The 25,909-nt window shown below is 40.0% G+C and overlaps 1 protein-coding gene across 1 annotated transcript in view; it reads right to left on the reverse strand.

Moving 5' to 3' along the window:
• Window positions 1-25,909, reverse strand: part of DOCK4 (dedicator of cytokinesis 4) — a 293,588-nt gene that overhangs the window by 30,945 nt on the left and 236,734 nt on the right. The window contains exons 33-39 of the mRNA XM_063134026.1: window positions 20,620-20,646; window positions 20,348-20,443; window positions 17,066-17,126; window positions 11,751-11,844; window positions 9,565-9,713; window positions 1,261-1,347; window positions 97-201 (exon numbers count right to left, since the gene is read on the reverse strand). Of these exons, the coding sequence (XP_062990096.1) occupies window positions 97-201; window positions 1,261-1,347; window positions 9,565-9,713; window positions 11,751-11,844; window positions 17,066-17,126; window positions 20,348-20,443; window positions 20,620-20,646 (619 nt within the window). The remainder of the gene's footprint in view (window positions 1-96; window positions 202-1,260; window positions 1,348-9,564; window positions 9,714-11,750; window positions 11,845-17,065; window positions 17,127-20,347; window positions 20,444-20,619; window positions 20,647-25,909) is intronic.

Raw genomic sequence — 25,909 nt, forward strand, 5'->3', positions numbered from 1 at the left:
CAAGAAGCAAAATATCTTGAAACAGCACCAGCACAAATGAAGAACTTTAGGTAATATAAGTTTAAAAACAAAAAACAAAAACCTGCCCATACTTACTCGTAAGAAAAAAGGAAACTTTTTCCCATAAAATCCAACTCGGAAAAACTCAGGCTCCAAACGCTGATGATCCATAATTTTATCATACAAAGAAGCTTCCATCACCTGTGTAAGATTGAATCAAGTTTTTAAAATCTTTAAAATGCTTCTAGAAAGTTGGGCATTTCAGGAAGAAAAAGCATCAAATACATTCAATAAAATTGTGGACTGACATAAATATTCAAAGGTTATTTGGATTTGATGTACAGGGAACCAGCATTGCATAGTGCAAATAGGTTTGAATTTGTAACAAGGGCCTGAGTTTGGACTTTTCCTCCTCCCTCCCAATCCCTTTTCCTTTTGCGTTGTGTCTTTTATATTGTAAGCCTGATCTTTGTTAGCCACTCAGGGAGATTTCTTGGCTGAAGAACTGGGTAAAACCCCTCCAAACAATAAATTAATAATAATAAATCTGGACTAGGAAATCTGGGGAAGGGCAGTTGCTTAGTGGTCCCGGCATCTCCTGGTCCCCTCTCTAAAACCCTGGAGAGATGCTGCCAGTCATTGTAGGCAATACTGAGCTCGATGGACCAATGGACCAACTCTGTGTAAGGCAGCTTCTTATCAATTTAAATTCCCTCTGAGTTACGAATCGCACTGAGATGCTTGTCTGGTTTCCCAGACAAGAATAATAATAAATATAATAGTTATCAGTGCCTATATAAGGAAGTTCCATTCAGTTCAGTAGGGCTTATGTCCAGGTAAGTCAGTATAGAATTGCAGCTTCAATATAGTGTGGCAAATTCACAGCATTAAATGGGAATATAGGATACCAAAAACAAACAATATAGAATTGGAACAATTCATAAATGGCTCTAACTGAAGTCTGGAGTCACTGTTTCACATTTTTGGGACAACCTGATCCACCCAAAAATGTTTTGGAAAAGCAACTTTAGTTTTCCCATTTATTTGCTTTCTTTATATACCTTTCTAGAACAGGTTCTCGTTTTTGGTTTGTTTTTGTTTTTTTAAAAAAAGTTTAAATAAACTACTTGCATCACAGTTTTAATATGAAAGTTACACTGAGAAAATTAAATTGCTGACTTGCTAGCTGGCAAAAAAATTTTTTTTTCTCTTCTTTTTTACTGATTCTTATGACCAAAAAAATACATCCAGCTTCATTACCCGCATCTTGCTGAGGTTTCTGTAGTCATAATAGCTTTCATATTGCTCAGCAATCTTCCTGCATAAGATAATACCATTCTCCCAGCACTATAGGGAAACAAAAAAGAGGTATGTTTTACACAGAGAGGAATTTTATAGGGTTTTTAGCTGCATCAAACAGATTTTCAAGTGTCTCCTATTGGCAGTACAATCTAACATTATCCAGAACTTTCAGAGAACATTAACCAACAGGCAGAGAACAGCTGCTTATGGGAACTGACAATATGGTATCGCAGCCTCTTCTTTTTTTGGATCACTTAAACGCATTCACAGGTGCCCAGGCTGCTTGATGAGAGTGCCTATCAGTGCATAATACCTGGATTGTCCTACGCATGTACCATGTTTCAAAATGCTTAGCAAACTGACAGTTAACTGAAGTGACCAGTCACATGGGATGCAGATGTCAGAAATCCCACAGCAGCAGGCCTGGAATAGAAGATTTTAGCTTCTTTAAAGTCAAGTGCCACATTACCACTGGGATGCAACAGTGTGCATTTCCCTATTCAGACACTGGCCGTGTTCAGACATCGCTTTAAACCATGATGGGTGAATAAGCTACTCACAATGGGCCTGTTCAGACAACACGCTAAGCCATGGTTAGGCCCAAAACCCTTTTGCTGCATATGGTTAGTGAATGTGTTCAAACCGTGGTTATGTGGCCACCATTGTTAGGAATGGTTCACATGACACACTATGCCATAATGTTTAACTCTAAGAGTTTAACCACTGTGGCTTAGCATGTCATCTGAAGAGGGTCATAAGCTAATTTTGAAAATAAGCTACTGTTATCCCCCAAAGCAGTCAGACAAATAAGCTACTGTGCATAATCTGAGTCATCCCTCTGCCCCCTGTCCTGCTGCAGTCTTCCCACCCCAACAGTGGCACTGTTTCAGCCATTGACAACATCGCAGCAGCCTGTTTAAGTTTCCATAATATCCCAATGAGAGGGGAGAGGTGTAGGGGCTTAATTCAGGCTTCCAGCATCACCCTGACAAGAGGGGGGGATGGCTTTACAGCAAAGGAAGTGTGCAGGATTGGGCAAAACTTCATATGCAACCTCCCCTAGTCAGGAGGCACCTGATGCTCCATCAAAATCCTGCACAATGGGGGGGGGGGGGCGGAGCCGGACGCCATGACTGGTAGGATCTCTCCTTAAGGGCTCCCGATCGGGAAGATCTGGAAAGCTAATTATCTCACTTAAAAAGGCATGGGTCGTTAATGAAAATGAAGGTTGATGATTATGAGTGCTAAGAGAGGGTGAAAATCCTGTTTTCGGAAGCAGACTCAGAAAAAGGAGGGAGGAAAGCAGCCCGTTCCTTGGCTGTAAACAGACGGAAGGAGGGGGGAGTTAGAAAACGAAACTAACTTTGCTACAGCTCTCCCGTCTCCGAAGTCTGATAAGCGGTGATTTATACTCCTAATCTGAGAGAAAGGTTTATTTGGCAGTAAATTCACCCTTTAAAAAAGCACCGAAGAAGAAGTGTTTATTTGCGTAGAAAGACAGATGGTGTGGATTGTAAATGGGCATTGACTCAGAGCTAAAAATAGACCCATGCCGTACGTTAGAAAAAAAGAAAAAAAAAAAACCGGGGAAGGCTACTTGGCAAAGAGTTCATCCTTCTAATCATAATTTGGCCCGTCTTGAGAAAGTGTCTGCAGAAAAAGACTCACAAAGTTCTGGAAGTGATAGCAACGGATTTGTCAAGATGGCTGAGGGATCTGGCACGGTGCCAATTTCAACTGCATTGGAAGAATTGAACTGATTCTGGATAGCACTGCCACTTTGAGCAAGAAGATGGATGTTAATGAAAAAAACACAGCAGCACGGATGGGGGTGCTTGCAGATAAGATCGCGCAAAATGACAGAGAGATAAAGAAGCTGGATGTGGAAGTAAAAGCACTTGTGAAAAAACAGGATGTCTTTGAAAAAAGTTGTGAGGTGAAATTTCAAGATCAAGATCTAAAGTTGATCCAACTTCAAGATCAGGATCGTCGTTGTAATGTACGCATTAAACAATTTGCTGAAGAACCAGCAGAGGATTTGAGAAAAATAGTTTTGAAGTGGTTCAACGATATGATGCCAGATTTAGATATAAAAGACTGTGATATCGAAAGGATCCATAGAGTGGGAGGCACAAATTATAGAGGATCAACCAGAGACATTCTTGTGAGATTTGGCAGTTACTACAAAAAAGAGCAAGTGATGAAGAAATTGAGGTCTATGGTCATGATTAAATATAAAGGCAAAGCAAGTATTCAACGATCTTTGTCAGCAAACACTCCAATGGAGATGCAGCGTTAAGCAAATAACTGAAACGCTAACAAAAAATACAGTGAGATATTCTTGGGGTTACCCTGTTTTTTTAAAGTTTTCCTATGCTGGGGGCCAACACAGAGTAACCTCTTTGGAGCAGGGCAAGGAGCTGCTGAAAAGTTTGGGGTTATTTAAGGATGCAAGTCTTGGAGCTGGAGTTGGGAATGGAGCCAAAGCCGGGGCGTCTGGGACGGGGTAAAATGGGGAATGGTATTATGAGATAATAATATGTTAAGTAGTTAAGTACAGAGATCTTGCCGTTAGGGCGGGGCCCCGCCTCCCCCCTCTCCCCTAAGTTAGATAATGGCCGGAGTAATAGACTCATGGGGATATGGGGAGGGGGAAGGTAGTGGGGGGGAAGAGGGGTTGGGGGGGATTAATAGGGTGGGAGGGAGGGAGTTGAAGGGGGGTTCAGGGTTTATTTTTATTTTTGTTGTTGTATATGTTTATGAGTTGCAGAGCACACGGGATCGGAAGGAAAATCAAAAGGGTGATTATGAATAAGAATATTAATGTATCAATGCTTAATGTTAAAGGTCTGGGGTCAGTCGTGAAAAGGAGGAGAATAGAACAAATGTTAAATAAAGAAAGATCTGATATTATTATGATGCAAGAAACACACCAAAAATTTGATGGCGTAAATGAAATTCGGACAAGGTGGTCTGTTTATTATGAAAAGTCATTAGGGACGTCAAAAAAAAAATGGAGTAGCAATTTTGATTTCAAAAAAAAGTGAATTCATACTGAAAACTGTAAAAAAGGATGATAATGGTAGATATCTTATGATAAAGGGGCAAATAGAAAGTGAACAATATACATTAGTAAATGTTTATGCCCCTAATGAGAGACATAGAGAGTTTTTTATGGATTTATTTGATGAAATAGAGGAGTTTAGGGAAGGATATCTTATTTTAGCTGGGGATTTTAATATGGTAATGGATAATAGAGTGGATAGATCAAACCCCACAAATGTGGAAAAAAGAAATAATATTACTATATTGAATAAACTAGTAAAAGAAAAAGATTATGTAGATTGTTGGCGTTTACTGAATGGATCGAATTCGGGATTTTCTTACTACTCCTCAGTTCATCAGACATATTCTAGAATAGATTATATAATGGTTTCAAAAGAGTTTGCAAGTAAGGTATGTAAAATGGAAATGGGGGTAATAAAGGTAACAGACCATGCATTGTTAAGTTTAGAGTTTACAGTTAAAAAGAATTATAAGGAAGCGTTTAGGTGGAAACTAAACACAAAACTTTTGAAGTATAATAAGGTGGTAGAAAAAATGCAAAGAGAATTGACAGAGTCTTGGGAAATTAATGAGAAGGGAGGAATGTCAAGGGCAGTAGTTTGGGATACCATGAAGGCAGTATCAAGAGGGATATGTATTAGAGAAATGTGTAATTTAAGGAGGCAACAAGTAGCAGAGCAGGAACAATTGGAGGAAGAGATTAAGAAAATGGAGAAAGATTATTGGCAATATAAAAATAAATATAAATTAATAGAAATACAAGCAAAGAAAAAACAATTAGAAAATTTAAATTTAGAGGAGGTTCAAAATTTTTTAATATATATGAAAAGGGAGTATTTTGAAAACAGTAATAAGAATTCTAGATTGCTTGCCAGGCTCACACAAAAAGAAAAAGCCAGGAATGGGATAGGGATTTTGAAGGATAAACAAGGGAAGTATTGTCATACAATGAAGGATAAAGTAAAGATTTTTCAGGAGTTTTATCAAGAATTGTATAAGGGAAAGGATATTCAAAAACAAAAGTTGGAAGCTTATATAGAAAAGTATATAAAGAAGAGAATAAAAACAGAGCATAAAGAGTTAATGGAAAAGGTAATAACTCAAGGAGAAGTAGAAGAAGTAATTGAGAACTTGAAGCCGGGTAAATCACCGGGGGTAGATGGTTTAGGTCCAGAATATTATAAGGTTTTTAAAAGAATTTTAGTACCAAAATTATTAAATTTGTATAATTCCATATTGGAAGGGGATAGAACGCCAGAATCATGGGAACATTCATTAATAATTTTAATACCAAAACCAGATAAATATTTGACTGTCCCTGATTCATATAGACCTATTTCATTAATAAACCAAGATGCTAAGATTTTTTCAACTATTTTAGCAAGGCAGTTGAATAAATTTATAGAGGAATACATAGGGGAGGACCAATGTGGATTTGTGGCAGGTAGACAGATGTCTAATTTAGTGGGAAGAGTATTAAATGTAATACAGGTGATAAATAAGTCTAGGGTTAAAGCAGGAATTCTGGCATTGGATATTTTTAAGGCTTTTGATTGTTTGAGCTGGCAAGCTTTAAAGATGGTTTTAAATAAAATGGGGTTTGGAAATAAATTTAAAGCGATAATAGAACAGTTATACTCTCAAAATACAGCCGTAGTGGTAGTAAATGATGGTGTGACAGATAAGATACGACTAGCCAGAGGGACGAGGCAAGGATGTCCGCTCTCACCAGTCCTATTTGTAATGGTAATGGAATTATTGGCGAATGCAATACGAGAAGATGAGGAGATTGAAGGAATAGGTAGTATGAAAGAAATTAAATTGAATATGTTTGCAGACGACACGTTGTTGACGTTAAAGAATCCAATAGAGAAGATGGGGAGAATTAAACAGCAACTGAGAGAATTTGAGGATATTACGGGGTTAAAAATAATTATACTAAAAAGGAAGAGAAGGATTGGGAAGAAAAGGGAAGAGAAATGAGAGTTAAGAATCAGATTAGATATTTGGGAATAAAAATTACGCAGAAGCTAGAGAGTTTAGAGAAAGAGAATTTAAATGTGTTAAAAAAGGAGATTTTAGCAAAATTGGAAAAATATAAAAGGTTAAATTTATCTTGGTTTGGAAGAATAGCATTAATAAAAATGAAGATTTTAGCAAAGATTAATTTTGTGTTCAGGATGCTACCAATAAAAATTTCAGAACTAGAGCTAAAAAGTTGGCAAAGGATTATAAATAATTATTGTAATGGTGATAAGAAAACGAGGGTAAATAAAAGTAAATGGTATTTGAGCCAAAAAAAGGGAGGATTGGGTCTCCCGAATATTAAATTATATTATGTAGCTAATAGATTAAGATATATAGTGGAGGCAATTACAGGATTAGGGGAATTAGATTGGATGGAAGAAAAAAATACGAGTAATATAGAGACTAATTTGGAAAATGTATTTTTTATGGAAGGGAAAAAAAATGGGTGGAAAGTATAAATAACCCGCTTTTGAGGTCTCACTGGGAAATTTGGAGTAAATATAAAGGGGAGCTGCTTCCAAGCAGCTCTCCTTTGTCACCGGTAATAATGTTGAAGAATTTCCCGGAGGAATTAAAGAGTAGATTAAGTAACGTTTTAATAGAAAAAAATAAAATGAAATTAAGGGATTGGTTAAGAGGAATGAGTACAAGAGAGGATATGGAAGAGGTTTTGAAGGATAAAAAATTAACTTGGTTAAATTATAGGCAATTAGAACAGTGGACTAAAAAGTGGGTAAGAGATAATGGAGATTGTAGAGAATTAACAAAGTTTGAGGAACTAATAGTTAAGAAAGATAATGAAAGGGAGAAAAGAACAGTGTTAAAAGGGTTGATGAGTGAAATATACAGAATATTGGTGGAGAAAGGGACGGTGGATAATTCGGGTAAAATGGTTTGGGAGACAGATTTGAAGGTACAAATAGGACAACAGGGTTGGGAGGGATTATGGAAACAAAGAGCGTTGAGAAATATGTCAGTAAGAATAAAAGAGAATTATTTTAAAATTGTATGGAGGTGGTACCTAACTCCGGTTAGATTGAATAAGATAAACAATCAGCAATCAGAAAATTGTTGGAGAGGTTGTGGGGTTAAAGGAACGTATTTGCATATGTGGTGGGACTGTAACTATGTTCAGAAATTGTGGAAGATGGTGTTTTTGGAGATTGAAGAAATTGTGGAAATGAAGATAGAACGAACACCAAAAGTTGCATTGCTGTCACTATTTGAAGAAGATTTTAAATGTAAAAAGGAAATTAAGGAACTGATAACGAATTTGTTGACTGCAGCAAGATTGATTGTAGCTAGGAACTGGAAGATTCAAGGGGAATATTCTATTGAAGAATGGTATAAAGAAGTATGGGATATAGCTATTAATGATAAATTGACAAGTAATATTAAATGGAGAAGAGGTATAGCTAAATTAAATGATTTTGAAGGAATTTGGAAACAGTTCCTAATATTTGTGTTTTCTAAAGGAAGTGGGAAACCACCAGCAGAAGAAAGTATGAGATTCTGGAATCAGGAATGAGATCCCGAGGTGGGGGGTGCACTTGTATGTTAATTTTGATTATGTTATTAAGATAAGATACTATGTATTCAACATTTCAACATTATGTAGTATGTTGTTGTTTTTATGTGAAAATGTAAATGTGTATGTTTAAGTATTGTAGAAAAAAAAATTTAAAAAAAAACAAAAAACAAAATCCTGCACAATTACACACACAAAAAACCCAGGTGTGCAAAAAAGGGGATGGCGCAAATAAAGCCTTGGAAGTTTGCAGGATCAGGACCAAACTTCATACACAGCCTCCCCTTGCAGGGATGCACACACGGCCCATTGAAAACCCTGCATGCTTACAAAGTGACATGAGTGAAAGCACCTTTTCTCCAGACATGAGTTGGTGGCTGTACGTCTATGGAAATTTGCAGGACCCAGATAAAACTTCATCCGCAGGATTCCCTGGCAGGGATGTACACAAGGCAAAATGATAACTCTGCACAGCTGCTGCCATCCACCCAAGATGGTATTTGACACTTGGGGAGGTTGCAGAGTGCACTGCCGAGGGTTGGGGGGGGGGGCAAGCGCAATCAGTTGCTAGGCAGATCATGGAAACAGCAATCTGCCAGCTGGAGGAGAGCGACAGCAGTGGTTTTGACTGCCCTTGCCAAGCAGCTCTGTAGGCGAACAAAATAACCCACTGTGACTGCCACACAACACAATAATCCAGGATGGGTTCAACTCTGCAGACCATGGGTTATCAGAGTGGGTTATTTTGGCTAAATAAGCAATCAAAAAAACCCCCAAACCCATTGTGGGTTATCATGACGTCTGAACCCAGACATTCTCTAATGTAGCTGACCTGTTACCCTCCAGATATGTTGGACAGCAACTCCCATAATTCCCATTCAGCCTGGCCACTGGCAACACTGGCTGGGAATCATGGGAGTTCCAGCCCAACACATCTGGAGGCTGCCAGATTGGGGAAAGCTGTTCTAACATATGTACAGTAGGGGGTTGGGTGGTCCTGGATATGGTGGCTTAACTAAAAAGATTTAGTACAATTGACAGAATCAATAGAATAGGGCACACAGGGAAGGATCGAAAAGTGTCTATGCAATAGTGCTACAAGTGATTGCTAGAGAGACAGATGTCCAGGAAACTGGACCAGGAAACCCATTGCACTACCAAGCACTATTGACTTTGCACAAGTGCTGGTCTACAGTAGTGCAACATCAGTAGTGCTAGTGCATGGACACCACTGGATCCTTTCCAGAAGCTAGAAATCATGGGCCACAAGGCAGCTTTATCCTCAGTTCTCCATATTTAAAAGGCACATGTGAAATTATTTATTTATTTATTTATTTAATTAATTACATTTTTATACCGCTCAATAGCTGAAGCTCTCTGGGCGGTTCACAAAAATTAAAATCATGAAGAGCATAAAAACAACCAACGATCTAAAAACACACACACAACACCTAAGCATGCACTGAAACGTTCTATAGATCTGATTGATTCTAAGGTTCACAACAATGGATAACCACAGACTCCATGTGAAGATAAAGTAAAAATATATATCTCACATTGCGTATTAAATGTGTTATATATTAACAACCTAAAACACTCTTAACAATCAACTGTTATTGTTTTAGCCAAACCCCACTCACTTTTCCCCTGTCAAAATTCTGGATGATAGTGAGATGAAGATATTCTTTGCGCTGCCACTCTGTCTGCATGGGGTAGTTCAGGAATTCTCGCAGTGGCCGGTCTGACCATTCCAAAAGCTCATCGTACAGCAACAATGTATAGGCCGCCTCTATCGTATGTTACAAGTAAACATGAAGCAAATTTAGCGCAGGCACATTAATAAGAGAAAACAAAACTCATAAAATAACCAAAAAGTTGCAATTATGTTACTGTTTTGTATTTAAGATTCTGGCTGTGTTTGGATGTCATGCTAAACTATGGTTTACTGTCAAAGGAATGAGTCACGCCTCCCCCCCTCCCCACCCCACCCCACCCCCAGACTCACACTCTCCCAGTTTACTTTCCTCTTCCTGCTTCCAAATCAACTTTTGTTCCTGATTTCACCAAACCACAGTTTAGCATTAAGTCCAAACCCTAAACTGTGGTTAATTTTAACTACGGTTTGTTGAAAGAAGCCAATCCCAAATTGGCTTGTTTCAATAAAGCCATAGGTAAATTTAACCACAGCTTCTTAAATTTGTATGACACAGTAATTTATGAATTCAAAAACAGAAGCAAAAGCTTCAGAACTACTCCTCTTAGCTGTGTCAGACGTTGAGGGGCAGGGGCACCTTAAGAGCCTAAAGAGAGATTAGGCTTATTCCTGGTTTATTGTGACATCTGAATGTAGGGTATGCATACATATTCATACATTTATTTGCAACAAAGTGTTCTTTAGAGGGATGCCATAGCAATTTTTTATACAGATGCTGACATACAAACTACAAATGAAAAAAATAATCCACAGGCCTTCCATTTTCTATCGTGTAAAAATGATAAAGGGCTTTTTGCCCTACTGAAGTGTTCAATATTGTAGAAAATATTACTCATTCTAAACAGCACAACTTGCAAGCTACATAAATCCTCTTGCAACCGAAGAAAGCCAAAGCCAACAGAAGCCTAACAGGAGTGAATTATGATGCAGAAACTCTGTTTCATGAGTAAAAGGTTAGAAAATAAAGCATGTGTAAAAATAAATAAATAAATAAGGAATATAAATGATTACCCAGATAATGTTCAAGTCTCAAAAGGGAATACATCAGCATACTCGAGGTCAGGTGTATCAAGTCGTACCACTGCTTAAATGCTATTAATTTCAATCCCACACAAACCCCCGCAAACTACATGAAAGATGCATAGCAACCCAATTTGCAATTGTCACCAAGAAGCAGTACTGGCTGCCAGCTGTTCGAGGGAAGATCTAAACTTGACATTAAAAGGGAGGGGCCCTTGCCAAGAATTATTGGCACATAAAACTGGCCGGAAAAAGCAGACAGTGAGGAAAAACTAGCTGCATGCATTGATTCCAACCTAGTTGTTTCTATTCAAGAAAGAACACTAATAAGGTAGATACTTGATATTTTACATCCGAGTGGAGATATGAGGAAAAGGTAAAGCTCTCTCACTCCAGCATGTGAAGGGAGGGCATTCTTAACACCTGGGATGTTCCTAAGGAAGACCATTCCTGAAATGGGGTCATTTCCACTCCACTCCCATTCTTTGAGTTAAATGAGACTTTTACCTGAAACCTACCTGTGTGAAGAGAAGCTATTCACTTCCCAATCTGAGGTACAATTGACCAAATATCTGACTTATAGATCTATCCTCAAGCAATGTCTTACAACACCTCTGGAAGTCCTACTATATCATTCAGACACTATGGACCTCTCATGGTGCTGAGATGCCCACTCCATGAGATAATTACTCCTCTCAATTGAGGTGGAAACAACAGCACAGATTAGGCTCACTCACACAGAACCCTATTGGAATATGACATACTGTATGGACATCAGCCAGACCGAGGAATGGGCAGCTTCATACTCTTCTACATATAGACTTTACATAAGCCCCTTCACAATTTCTATCACTTCTGGACAGGGCAAATTGTGGTTTTAGTCTCCACTTTGGAGTTAGAACTGACTTGAAGGCCTGTCAGAGGAGAGGACAAAGTCCTTCCCATGCTGGCTTCTTCCACCAGCTTTGTTTCAGAAAACACAGAAGCCAACTTGGGACACAGGAGGATTTCTTGCTCCTCTTTACATCATCATAATGCATTACTAATCTTTCAAAAACTATTTTTGCCCATATGATTTGGTGAAAGAGTTACCTGTAAAGTTTTGTGCTTTTAGGTGCAGATCATACAGTTTATGTATATACCGAATATACATCTCCTCCTTGTTCAGTTCTGTCTTATAAAAATTCTGGAATAAAAGTATGTTGCAAAACACAACATGGTTACAAAACACAATGTAACAATAAAAGACAAGTTTTTTAACCCATCCTATTATGCTTTTCTGTTATGAGAAACATTCCCGTCAGAAGAGATTTCCTTTCAATGGGGGGAAGGTGGAGCAAAAGCATATGAAATGTTGTGCAGTGTTCAGATTGATCTTAAGCAATAGTTTTAGATTTCAAAAATTAAAATCAATGTGTATGTTTTTAAGAGAAATATGTTGTGTAACACAGTACCTGTGTGATAAAAATTAATTAAAATGCTGAATTAAGAGTCTTTTTTATGCTGTAAAAAAGAGAGAGAGGTTTCCAGATATCTGCATAGATCCTTATAGGTAACCCCCCCGCAATAAATGTGTTTACAGCTGCAGTTTACATCTGTATACCAGGAGAACTCTAGATTATGTAATCCATTGGGAGGAAGGCAGAAATCTGCTATAGCGCCTGTCTGCTCCTTAATGCATACAATGCCAGAGTGACTGCCAATTGGCAGCACTACACACTGATATTATTATAGTATTGTAAATAAACCAATTAGGAAAGATAAACATAATACATTTAGTCATCACTGGTAAAAGGCCTGTGTTAAGGTGCAGCAATTAATCTCCATGGAGTTTCATGTCTGCATGGAATGATCAGCTGTTATTCCTTTGTGACAAAATATTTTGTATGCGACATTACATTTAACACAACTTTAAACTGATGGTGGATTTATCTTGTTCTATTATTATTTATAGTATGCTTCTCTTAGCCGGAACTGTGGTGAAGGGGAATACATTTTTAAAATAGTGTTGTTGTTGTTGGTATTTAACAAATATGCACAAATTCTAAGAATCAAGTATTCCCAAAGAAAAAGTTCAGGAAACTGTATATAAGGCATAATCTGGAAATTCAACTACAGAGAATTATTAGCAGTATTCAAACCTCAGTCAGGTTGGAATGCAAAATTTGTATGTCTGATCTGAATGAACTTATAGGGGTGTAAAGCAGACAGGGGCATCTTGTGCACCCCAGATGTTTGGGCTTACAACTCCCATCATCTTTCCACCTTTGGCTGGGGCTGATCAGAGTTGTAACCCAAAACATCTGGAGGGCCATAAGTTGCCTGTCCCTTGTGTAGAGACGATGTGCATTAGGAGAGGAATCTAATCTCCTGGATGAATGTATTCACAGTGCGAAGTCCCATGTGCATTTTGCATTCTGACTTTGTGATTTACACGAATATTTCTCTAAGGGGGGGAAATTGCATGAGAATAATCTTTAGACCTAGTTCACACATGCATGCCTATTAACTGGTGAATGGAAGCCACCATTGTTGCTCTGCCATGACTAAATGACTGCCATGCCAACAACCTGCATGTGTGAATAAGCCATCACAGATAAAACAAGTATGTTTTCTGGCAAATGGTACACACAGCTACTTTTAAGGCTGCAGACTGAGAACAGTTACTCAATTAACTTAGTCTGAGCCCATTACAGAGTGCTGTCTTTGTTCATTTTTTCTTCTTAGACGTGGCGGTGAATAGTTGGGATATGTGCAAAAAATTGTAATATAAGAAAAGGTCCCCAGGCAAAACTCTCCCCTAAAGGATAGAAAAGAATAAATGTAGAAATATATTCACAAATATGGGCCACAGGGCTTTAAAATCACTAATCAGAAATGTGCATCGAAATGCTCCTTGTCTCTCCAGTCATGCTAAAGGCAGCTTCTTTCGTCTTTCTATCAAAAAAATTGCATGCTTTGAAAGATCCATGTATTATCACTCCAGCTGGTGATATTTAGAGAAGTTCCCCTTTTGCGCGGGACCCACGTCAGCCAGAAACAGCACTGCAAAGCCTCAAAACAGTTTGGTTGACTGGTCAGAAAAAGCCATGTTACCAGAGGCTGGGAGTGAAGCCAGATTGCAGAGGTCAATGACACTAAGCCAAAGCTAGCATTACTGCCTCTTGCATTTTGCAAAGGTCAATGCAGGACCGGAAAGCTGCGCCTACAGCTTTCCAATCGGAGACACCTGGGGAGCAGGTGAAGTTTCTATCAGGCACCGTGAATGCTAAAGTGTAGTCCATATTGATGGTTTCCAGAGAGAGAGAAGAAAAGAATAGAGCAGTCTGAGCCCATGGATAATCTAAAAACAACCACCACAACCCTGCAATTAAAATGTCACCAAGTCTTCACAGTTCTTACTCTGACGAGCTCTTGCTGTTAGGAAAATGGTTAAGAGCCTATTTGGCTCTTCAAATAAAAGGCACAAGTTTGGGCTTTTCACAAACATTCTTCTTTTGAGCTCTGCTACTCCATCTTCTGTACTGTTCTTTATGCCAAAGGCTTCCCTCTTGGATTAAATAGATGGTTGTGGCCATTCGGATGAACATTTTGACAAGAGGGATTTGGAAATTGGCAGGGACCACCATAAATTTATGCTGTTGATTGTGAAATTAGCAGCACTGGGTCTGGTTTAGAAATTCCCCTTCAGCCACAAAGCTTATTGGCCTGCCATGGGCAAATTACTTTCAACTTAACTTGTCTCATAGGGTTACTGTCAACATAAAATGCAGTTTTGTATGGTTTTGATTATGCTTGCATAGGATTAACAGTGCAATCCTATGCAAGTCTACTCAAAAATAAGCTCCACTGAGTTCTGTTGTTGTTGTTTATATTTCTATACTGCCCCATAGCCAAAGCTCTCTGGGCAGTTTACAAAAGATTAAAACATTAAAAGTGATACACAAAAATTTAAAACCATAAAAACAGACAAAAGACACAAAGATATACACAAAGATAACATACATCTAAAAACAACTTTGAGCAATCAGCCAAACCTCAAAAACAGATCCAGGATCAGTTAAACATACTCCCAGGTAAATATTTTTTTATATTTGATTTATTTATTTATTACATTTAAATACCGCCCCCATAGCTGATGCTCTCTGGGCAGTTTACAAAAGTTGATAGCGCCCATGAGAATCTACTTTTAGGTAGTTTGACAATTGGGGGAAAAAAATAAAATTAAATGGCACATACCCTGTTTTGGCCTCCTCTGAGGATGACCAGGATGTAAATGTGTCAAATATGAGTGTTGGACTGGGAGTTGGGAGATCTGGGTTATAGTCCCCAGTCAGCCATGGAAGCTCACTGGGTGACTTTGGGCCAATCACTGACTCTCAGCCCAGCCTACCTCACAGGGTTGTTGTTATTGTGAAGATAAAATGGAGAATTATGTACGCTGCCTTGAGTTTCTTGGAGGGAAAAAAGGCAGAATATAAGTGTAATAAAAACAAATAAATAAGGTTTAATTAAACACAATTAACTACCCTGGAAAAATATAGCTTCCTGTTTCGTCTGCTGGTTTGACTTTTTGAATTTGAATTATTTATTGCTAACTTTACTGTTATTGCGCATATATATATATATATATATATATATATATATATATATTATGTGAACCATGTTGTGAATGTTTCCGCTGAAGGCCAATGTATAAAAATTATTGACAAACAAAAAGTCCAGCACAAATAAGACATAGCAGCAGTGTGTGTGTATGATTGTGTCAGCTCTAAGAGGGCAGATTTTCTGTAAAGTCATCAGGAAGGATGCTATATTCAGCGAAGGCTCTCTTGCCCACCAACTATACTGTCAAAGGCAACTTTGTTCATCAGGTAGGTCACGGAGAGCTCCAAAAGTACTGCTAGGCTTGTGGGCACTTCTCACTGTCTTTCTTCCTTGGATCAGGGCCAGTAACTCTGATGACAGAGGAGTGGAGCGTTCTTCTGATTTCTATGTATAAATGTCTGAGGTAATGGTGGCCTCTGCTGACGGATGAGAAGTGTGTTATTTGATGCGCGCAAGAATTATCTAAAATTAGCCAAGCCTAGAGATGAAAACGAAGGATTTTGTTTTAGTGATTTCTGAATGTACACCTTGACCAATTTAACTTAAGAATTATGAGGCTTATCACAGCATAGTTTCAAAGATTTACAGAATAGCTACAGAAATGTTGGGTGCTTTTCCTATGGAAGAAAAAACAAACCAGTAATGTTTTGAAAAAAACACCAGTAACATATAAGTTGCTTGGGCGTGGTACAATTATGTTGCAGTGAAAAACAGCTATACATGTGGGTTAGAAGAAACCACATATTTTAGAAGACATCTACAAGTTGGGATCCTACTGATTTATTTTCCTTTTAGTACTGCCCCTTCCTATATTGTTAACTGCAGCCATTGAGAGAAAGAACACGTAATGCTAATTGCATAGCATGAAGCTCAAGGTTATCTTTTTGTTTCCTCTACACCTGGTCCCAATTCGGATTAGGACCACCATGGTCCAGGAGAGGAGCATTAAAGCTTCCTCCTGCCACTTGATTCCGAAAATTCCCCCTTCTCCATTGGGGAAATAAAAGAAAATGTCTCCATTGCTGTCACGAGAGTAAATAAAAAGATACGCCTGAGTTATGCAATTAGCATTAAGAGTAGTTCATCTCTGAGCCACCCAAGCATATTAAATTGCTAGAGCCAGTACTAAAGGCTCAAGCGTTCCTGAAAGCTACGTAGTGATGTCTGCGATATTATTACACAGGGAGATATAGATAGTCTACACATGATCAGTGAAGCGCTTGTTGATCTCAAGGTCTAGAACTGATTACTAGGAGGAAGTAAGAGGTTCTGTGTATGCTCATAGCCTCGTGATTACTCAGTGCACCTCAATCCATAAAGAGAAGAAGCAACTGACCCTGGGTTGGTGAAGGTTGGGCAATGCTGTTTGCAAAGACACTACAGTAAGGCAGAGGAGCAAGGACGCTAAAACGGCCATCCCTGTTTCCTTCCCACCCACCACCCACCTGCAGCAAAGGAAAGCAGGAACTCATGCATATGTTAGAAGTATCCCCCACCACCAGGTTTTTACTCCTTTCCCACCTCCCAGCCCCCTTCAATATAGAACCACCCCACCCCATAAAATATAGACTAGACGCCTGTATTTTTCCTGGCATGTCAATATATATTCAAATTTAACATGCATTTTTTATGATTCCATAATAGGCTTTTGAATTCATTGGCATACATTAATCCTGCTGTAGAATTTGTAGTTTAAATCCCAGTCTGGAAAAGTAAGCTATTAAAAAGATGCTCCTGATCGAAGCATTCAGATTGTCACTGTGAAACTGCAAGATCTCCCAAGCCAAAGAGATACACACCAGCAAGCTGACGGTGCAGCCAATCTTTTTGCCATCCACTTCTCCCATTTTCATGCAGTCCCTGGAGGTTGGGGAGATGGGGGACAAATCAGACCAAATAACGTGCAGAACAATCAATAATGCGCATCAGATAAAATGAGAGAAATTCGGTACTTAACAGATTCAAATACAGATTGATTCAAGAACGTGTGACAGCTGGTACTGCAACCACAGACCAGATGCAAAATAAGATCACTGATGACCCAAAAAACCGAATTAGAGTAAGTCAACCTTAAACTAAATGCATATATAACTCCAATAATCACACATCCTTCCTTGTTTGTTCCTTCCTTCATTTCCCTCCCTTGGGTTATATCCAATGTCGATCCTATTTACAGTAGACCCCTGGAAATGATAGCATTGAGTACGGCGTCTTGTGTCTGTTTTGTAGATTGTAAGCCCCTTGAGGCAGGAACCTATCTTCTTACTCTATGTAAAGAATGGGGTACATTAGCCTTCCTCCAACCTAGGGCCCTCCAGTTGTTTTGGACTACAACTCCCAGCATTCCTCACTATTGGCCATGCCGTCTGGGGCTGATGGAAGTTGAAATCCAAACATCTGGAGGACACTGGATTAGGGAAGGTGGTATACATCAGCAGTGAAGTTATCGATCATCATCATCATCATCAATGATAGTCATCATTATCATCACCATCATCTAAAACTAGACAGTTATCCACATTTCGCCACAAAGTAATTCACATATTTTGAATAGCTTTTATCATCATGAAATCAAGTTAATTTGCCTTACACAAAAATGAAAAGATGGTTTTATATGCCACTGAACTGCATATATGCCTTGCCCCTTAATGGATTGGCCACCATGATCCAACTAACAGGCCAGGGTCCAAATACCAGTACAAAGAGTTTGGTGCACCTAAGAGAGCTTTGGACTGCTGTCGTTTCTTTAAAGAACGTTCTCTCTTCCACATGGAAGGCTACTTCTGAAACAAGTTATGATATGCCAGAGAGAGTTGCTGCTTAAAGGAAAAAAAATATCCCACTAAGCATACTCAAGCCCTTGGGCATGCCTAAATACATTTTTGATCTAGAACACAGAATCTATTCTCGAGTAACTTAACTATGTTATGAAATTGAAAGCAAGGACAGCAAACATGGTTCAAATCTTCACCTTTCAGGGAGACACAGTGAGATTGCCTCTGAACCTATGACTGGAATTCAAGACATATGGGTTCAGTTCCTGGCAATGAAGATTACCTGCATGGCTTCAAATAAAAAGCACATGCAGTCCAGTCCAAAGCATGTGAGCTTGGAAACAAGTCCCTCTGGATTCAGCGATGCTTACTTCCAAGTAAATGGACAGGGGATGATTGCAGTTACTCTTTTTGTACAAGGCTCAGCAGAAGAGTGGGGGTTTGAACATGTCCTCTGAGGCAAGATAGTGTACTGCAGTGGCTAAGAGATTGAGCTACGTTCTCTGCTTGAGTCTCGCCTCTAGCATGAATTTAGTAGAAAGGCCTGAGGCAAGCCACTCTCTCTCAGCCCCAGCTCCTCCCCCGATCTCCAATGTGGGAGATAATAATACCACCTTGCAGGATTGTTGTAAGGATAACAACAAGGTGACACATGTGAAGTGCTATACAAGTTTGTTGTTGTTGTTGTTGTTATTTACCCTCTATGCAGTCCCAAATACAAAATCAGAGGTCTTTTCTGTTAAGTGTAGGGCTTCCAAAGTGAAGTGAGCCACAGAATGCTGCTTGATAATTATTACCAAGTCAATGTTTGAAACCCCCATGGGGTTCCAAAAACTCCATTGGGAAGGCCTGTGGCTCAATGGTAGCACAAGCTTAGCATGCAGAAGGTCCCCTGTATCTCCAGGTGGGGCTCCATCTCCAGGTAGGGCCGGCCTGCCTGAAACCCTGGAGAGCCACGGCCAGTCAGTGTTGATAACACCAGGCTAGATGGACCAACGTTCTGACTCCGTATAAGGCAGCTTCCTATGTTCCTAAATTAAAAAAAATAGTAACCACAAGCTTAGCTGGACATATGGAAGTACTTCAAGGCTATTCTTCCTCTTTGGATTTAGGTCCTCTTTGGCTTACAAGAAAAAAATGGACTAGTTTCACTTGTCTCTCGGGGCTTTCGTTTGCTTTATTTTGCTTTGTGTTTTCAGGCCACGGATGTACTGGCACTATGCCTAAGACGACTAGCCCTCTCTCCTCAGCTGTGCCTGCTACAGCAGCTCGTACAGATGCTAAAAGGGAGGAGGGGCTGCAATGTCTCCTGTACCACAGGTTTGTGGAATGTATGGCCCTCTTGATGTCGTTAGACTACAACTCCTCTCGACCACTGGCCATATTCGCTGGGCTGATGGGAGTTGGAGTCCAACAATATCTGGAGAGTCACAGGCACAGCAACCGGACCCTAACACCACTCATGATGTAGTACAGCGATTGCAATCAGGGCCATCCCAAGACATTTCCCTTCCTGAGAGACAGCAGCAAATGGCTCCTCACCCCCATGAGAAGATACATAGAAACCAATAACAATCACCAGAGAGAGAAAAGCCAACAAGCACATCTCCCCTTCCCACACAGTAAAAATACAAGAATATCTCAAGTCACTAACAATTTGCTATCCTTTCATAATGTTCCAAGTCAGCTACAGGGCTTGCCTTAATGGTAGGGCCGGCCCTGGTTGAGATGCATGGCATTGTGCAGGCACGTACAATATAAAACCAACCTATAGATTTCATTACTATAAGAACCACATTTAGAGCTGATCTACACATGCAGAAAAACAAAACTCTACAAAATGCCTGTCTCTCTACCACTTCAGAACGTGTGTGTATGGGGTGGGGTGGGGACCTCCCTGGACATAGAAATCTAGCACATTGTTCTGGGAGAACGTGAGGCTGAAACTCTTCTCCCTGGCATGCAAGCTTTGGACAGACAAGGCTTCTTTGATGTGGGGGAGCATTCAAACATGTGACCTGCCCACTTGCATCCTACACATGAAAGTGATATCATGAGATTTTTCTAAACATGTAGCTCAGTCCTTAGCATGTATATATGTGTAAGTTTCCTAAAGGCCATATTATGGTTTTACAGTCATGATCATTTAATCTTTGTGATCTCCGAACTCCTGAGAACTTGATACATGGCATACATGAGGGTTTTCATCTTCTTGCTAATAACTATTTTCCCCAGAAAAATGCTGGCATTAGACTTGCAGACAACAGAATAAGATTTCTTGTGATAAAACATGCAACACTTGCTTACCTGTAGTCCAGCAGTCTCTCCATAAGACGGGTTACAGTGGCGATTATTGAAACGCCACTTTCTCTCCATGTTTCACGTTCAATTTTCTTCAGCAGGCTGGAAGGAATGAACCCAGGGCAAAATATCAGCATTTATTTTTACCGGTCTCCATAACAACCAATTTATACTCAAAGGTACCCAAAAATGCCTTAGCAATATCTGCTCATTCACAGATTTAATATTTTCTTGCTTTCTTTCTTTCATACAAAGCACAATTGCAAATATTGTCTTACCTGGGATACGGACCAAAGAGTGGAATTCTACTCCAGGAAGCATTGACAAGGCAAATTGATTTTTTTTAGGTTAGCCAACTCCAAGTCAACACACACAGAGATAACATCCTACTTTCAATATATATAGAGAGAGAGACATTTCACAGCCTTTACATACAAGAAGATTTGGTATTTTATTACAACCTCACCCTTATGGTGCTATTCATTAGACCTGCTTTTCAGCATCAAGAAAAGAAACTGAAGGTTTTGTTACCTAGAAGAGAGCATTTCTCATCTCACTGCTGCCTTTCGATGAGATTTCAAATCTTCTCAATGTAGGATTCCCCCCCCCCCCGTACTTTAGTCGACAGTAGTTCTGCACCCACACAATTTACTGCATTGTAGCTGCCACAGGAAAAGCCTTTTCCTGAGATTTTCTCTCTCTCTCTCTCTTTTTTCCCCCCTCTTCAAAACATACTTGCCTTGCGCTTGGTGATATTTATGCGTTTCAATCTCATTCATTTAACCATTAAATAATTGATAGATTCTAGGTGGCAAGTGTTAGCCCAATTCTCCAAGTCAATTAGAATTCAATCTATTGAGCTCAGCAGATATATATTAATATAGAAAGAGAACCACTGGAAATACTGTCAATGGAGGCTGTCCAGTAATTGCTCAATTTCTAAAATGAGAGGTATCAAGGTACCCTTTGCCCTGGAAGGCCTTCCTCCAAATCCAGAAGCATGGAAGCTTGCGACAAGGGCACTCTGCATATGCTCAAAGCATTAGGTTTATTGTCTATTTATTTAAAATTATTTTTAGGCCGCCTTTAAAGCTAGAACCATCTCAAGGCAGAGTACAAGATAAAAACCTTAGAAGACAGACACAATAAAAATATTCCATAAAAATTACCAATAACACCAGCAGCCCAAGAACTATGGAAAAGTGAGCAAAAACACGTGGGTCTTCAGAGCTTTCATGGAGACCTAAAAAGATGGAAATGATGAGCCCCAATTGATTCCAGAGGTGCGGGGCCACCATTGATAAGGCCCTCTCCCTTGTACTTACCAGCCTAATTGCCCTTTGCAGCAGACAACTGAGAAGGGTGTCTGTTAACTGGGCGAGAAGTGGTCCTTCTTGGTAGCAGGAATCAGCTACCTAGGGAGGTTGTGGGCTCTCCCACACTAGAGGCATTCAAGAGGCAGCTGGACAACCATCTGTCAGGGATGCTTTAGGGTGGATTCCTGCATTGAGCAGGGGGTTGGACTCGATGGCCTTGTAGGCCCCTTCCAACTCTGCTATTCTATGATTCTATGAAGACTAGATGTAATCTTCTATCCAGATTAGTTGGTGCCCCTACCCACAGTACCTCTGTCTTGCCTGGATTAAGTCTCAGCTTGTTTGCCCTCATCCATCCCCCAAATACCTGGATTGGAATGGATCCAAACAGTCAGCATTATCCAACACTATCCGGAGTTCAGAACCCATCATATGCTCCAACACCTTGCCCAAGTATGGCAAAGTTGACACTGGATGACAGTTATCAGAAACTAATGGATCTCATCCAAGTTTCTTCAATAGTGGCCTCACCACTGTTTCCTTTAAACTAGCGAAAACCACCACTTCCTTCCAGGAGGCATTAATCACCTCCAATCAGGTCCAAAGGCCTGGCACAATTCTCACTGGTTTCACAAGCCAGGATAGACCAGGGTCTAGAAAGCAAATGGTGGGCCTCAGTCCTCCAAGCAGACTGTACAAGCTGAAAAATATCCATAACAACATGTCTAAATAGTATTCAGGTCACACCCACCTTTCTGTTAAACCAATGGCATCTAAATCAGCACAGATACTAATCTCCAGCACATTAAGCACAGCAGACTTTTGAGGGCTCAAGTTGTTGTTTTCCTTCGTCTATACCAAGAAGGCCCTTCACCACCCAAAAGTGCTCCAATGGGCTACATTTCAGAAGACACAATGGTGGTCAAGTAATACAATATCTTCACCACCACAAAATAAGGTTTAAGATGGATTCTTGCGTTCGGTCATACGAAATATGAGTCTTTCATCATTTGTGGTCTAGTTACTTGTCCCATCGCTTTCACCTTTATGATTGTTTGCCATACTCTAAGGTCGAACTATAGAGTTCTTAAGCCATCACAGCAAGGGATTCAGTAAACACTAAACATGTTGAAGAACCCACTAGAGCTATACCTTTTGCAGATGTTTGTGGGAGAAGTTTTAAAATGCTGCTGCATGAGTGGTATGTGTTTTGTAAGGGTAAGAATGCCAAATACCTTGGAGAAGGCAGAAAAGTACATTGTTAAAAAGGAAAACAGGCATGGAGATAGTCAGACAAGGCGGGTTTCGGAATCCAAAGTTCAGTCCAGCTGATGTGCTAATACAGCCTTCCCCAACCTGGTGCCCTCCAGAAGTGTTGGACTACAACTTCTACCATTCCAAGCTAACATGGCCAATGACCACATTAGCTGAGGATGATGGAACTTATAACTGCATGCCTCTGAAAGGCACCAGTTTGAGTAAGGTTGCTCTACTACAACACCCATATTTGTTGGCAGAAGCAGACAAAAAAGCTGGAGTCAAGATTGCCAAGCACAGCAAGAGAAAACTCAAGAAGATAGAAAGACACAGTGTATGATGGTTAAGGGACTAGCAAGTACAAAGTAAGACTACTGAAGTACCCTAGTTGCTTAGGTAAAAAATAGCAAGGGCCAACTCAGGAAGCTTATGGCCAGAACGAGCAATCCCAGCTATGAGCTATTCACACAGCCATCAGGGTGCCCATGTCCAGCAGCACATGCCAAAATGGCTGTACTTACCAATGCCATGTGTAGGATTTGACTTCCAGCAGGCCCCATGAAATGCTTGTTTTCTGGCACTTCCCAAACTGAATCCTGAATGTAGCAATGGGTGTACAAAACTGGTTGCTACCACACTCAGACTTCTCAAGCACTTTCTGCCCAGGGACTGTTAACTAGCCCTTAGCTAACCCAAAGCTGCTTTTGGCTACCTGCTGAACTTAATCACCCTGCAATGTTAGCAACTGTCAGCTGAAAGGAATTGCCATCTAGCGGTCCCCAAACATCTGGTCTGAATGAGTGCAATTAAAGAAGTCTATTCCCAGATGGGAAGAAGCAAAGATTATGCAATGATGGAAGAGAGCGACTGAGTCGAACAGGGTTTCAGGGATACACTGGGGACACTGAGAGCTACTTTACACTTTATACGACAGCCACATTTCAGTTGTCTACTCTATAGCATTTGAAGGAGAAAATCCCAAGTACTGGAAAGCAGCAGCCAAAGGCAGTTCTTTGACCGACGTTCCTGTGTGTTTACGCATCTGTTTTACCTTCAAACACGATGGAGTTTATCTGAGGACCTCCAGAAAACACATCTCCTGCATAAAAGCATGAAACAGGAACCTAAAGGGACTGAAAAGTTGGGCTTCATTTATTTACATTGATTTCAATATTCAGCAAAAGGGTCAGAATTCATACAAAACCAGTGAGAGATTAGGAAACTGCGCAGAAGGAAAATGCTCTCTCGCTTGAAGGGGTTGTCCTCTGTGAAAAATCAAAGACTTCCTCAAGGTGAGAGAACATCTCAAAATAAGAGCTGCCATAATCTCTCAGAACGGATACGGATTAGCCAATTTAAATGAGGGCTTACTTTCAGTTTATATATTTTTTACCATGTGTGTGCAAGTGAGTGAAAGAGAGAGAGACAGAGAGAGAGAGGATGTTCAAGAATTCCTACGAACCCTTTGCATCAACGACCTTTCAAAGATAATGCACAGAGCAAACAAAAGAGCCGCTCAGAAACAAGCACTGGCTTCCTCGGGCAGTATCTGCATAGAAAGTTAGAGGAATGAATGGTATCCCAGCTAAGTTAGCATTCTCTCCTGCATATCATGAGGCAGGAACTCTTTTTGCATGCTTGCCTGTAATACTTCATTCTATCCTGCTTTGATCCTTTTTCCAGAGGCCTGTTTCATTTCCAAACGCTCACACCAGAATGGTCTTTCTTTAACCTGAAGCTAGATTGCCTGCCTTCAGCACTAATCCTTGCTCAGCACTAGCTGGGAGTTTTGTAGCACACCCAAACACCCCAGCCCCCCCTCCCCCCCCAAAAAAAAAATCTGGTTTGAACAAGTAAGGGTGACTTCTCGTTTCATACTCTTTTCAGGTACAGAAATCAACATATAAAATATATACTATATAATATATACATACTGCCTGTTTGGTGCATTCTCTTCCCCTCCTTATTGTTTTATTATGATTTTATTAGAATGTAAGCCTATGCAGCAGGGTCTTGCTATTTACTGTTTTACTCTGTACAGCACCATGTACATTGATGGTGCTATATAAATAAATAAATAAATAATAATAATAATAATAATAATCAGTCGTAAAAGATGCATGCATATATACATTCCTGCTTTTCCCTTTAAAGACACAGGCATTGGAGAAAAGTTAAGCATTCTAGTTCTGTATATTTTAAGGGGGAAAGCAACCACATTGATAGACACCTGCACCCTGCCAACTAAGACAAGTATGCATGTATTTTGTATTCAGGTTTCAGTAACTGACTATGAAGTTTTGTGCTAGAACTGCCCTCACTCTTGGTACAAATGAGGTTGCATTAATGCAAGTGTTCTTCACATGGAGCATGGTAGCCGACCACATTCCTGGTGATCATAAGAACATAAGAAGAGCCCCGCAGGATCAGACCAGGGGTCCATCTAGTCCAGCACTCTGTTCACACAGTGGCCAACCGCTGTCTACCAGGGACCCACAAAGCAGAACACAGTGCAACAGCACCCCCCAACCCATGTTCCCCTGCAACTGGTGCATATAGGCTTACTGCCTAGATACTGGAGGTAGCACATAGCCATCAGGAGTAGTAACCATTGATAGCTTTCACCTCCAGGAATTTATCCAACCCCCTTTTCAAAGCCACCAAATTGGTGGCCATCGCTACATCTTGTGGTAGTGAATTCCGTAGTTTAATTATGCGCTGTGTGAAGAAGTACTTTTATTTGTCCTGAATATCCCATCAATCAGCTTCATGGGATGACCCCGCCTTCTAATATTATGGGAGAGGGAGAAAAATGTCTCCCTGTCCACATTCTCCACACCATATATAATTTTGTACACCTCTGTCATGTCTCTCCTTAGCCTCCTTTTTCCCCAAGCCGAACAATCCCAGCTGTTGTAACCTTCCCTCAACGGGGAGATGCTCTAGTCCCTTGATCATGTTAGTCACCCTTTTTCTGCACTTTCTCCAGCTCTGT

This window comes from Elgaria multicarinata, chromosome 9, assembly GCF_023053635.1.
Source record: "Elgaria multicarinata webbii isolate HBS135686 ecotype San Diego chromosome 9, rElgMul1.1.pri, whole genome shotgun sequence".
Lineage (NCBI taxonomy): Eukaryota > Metazoa > Chordata > Lepidosauria > Squamata > Anguidae > Elgaria > Elgaria multicarinata.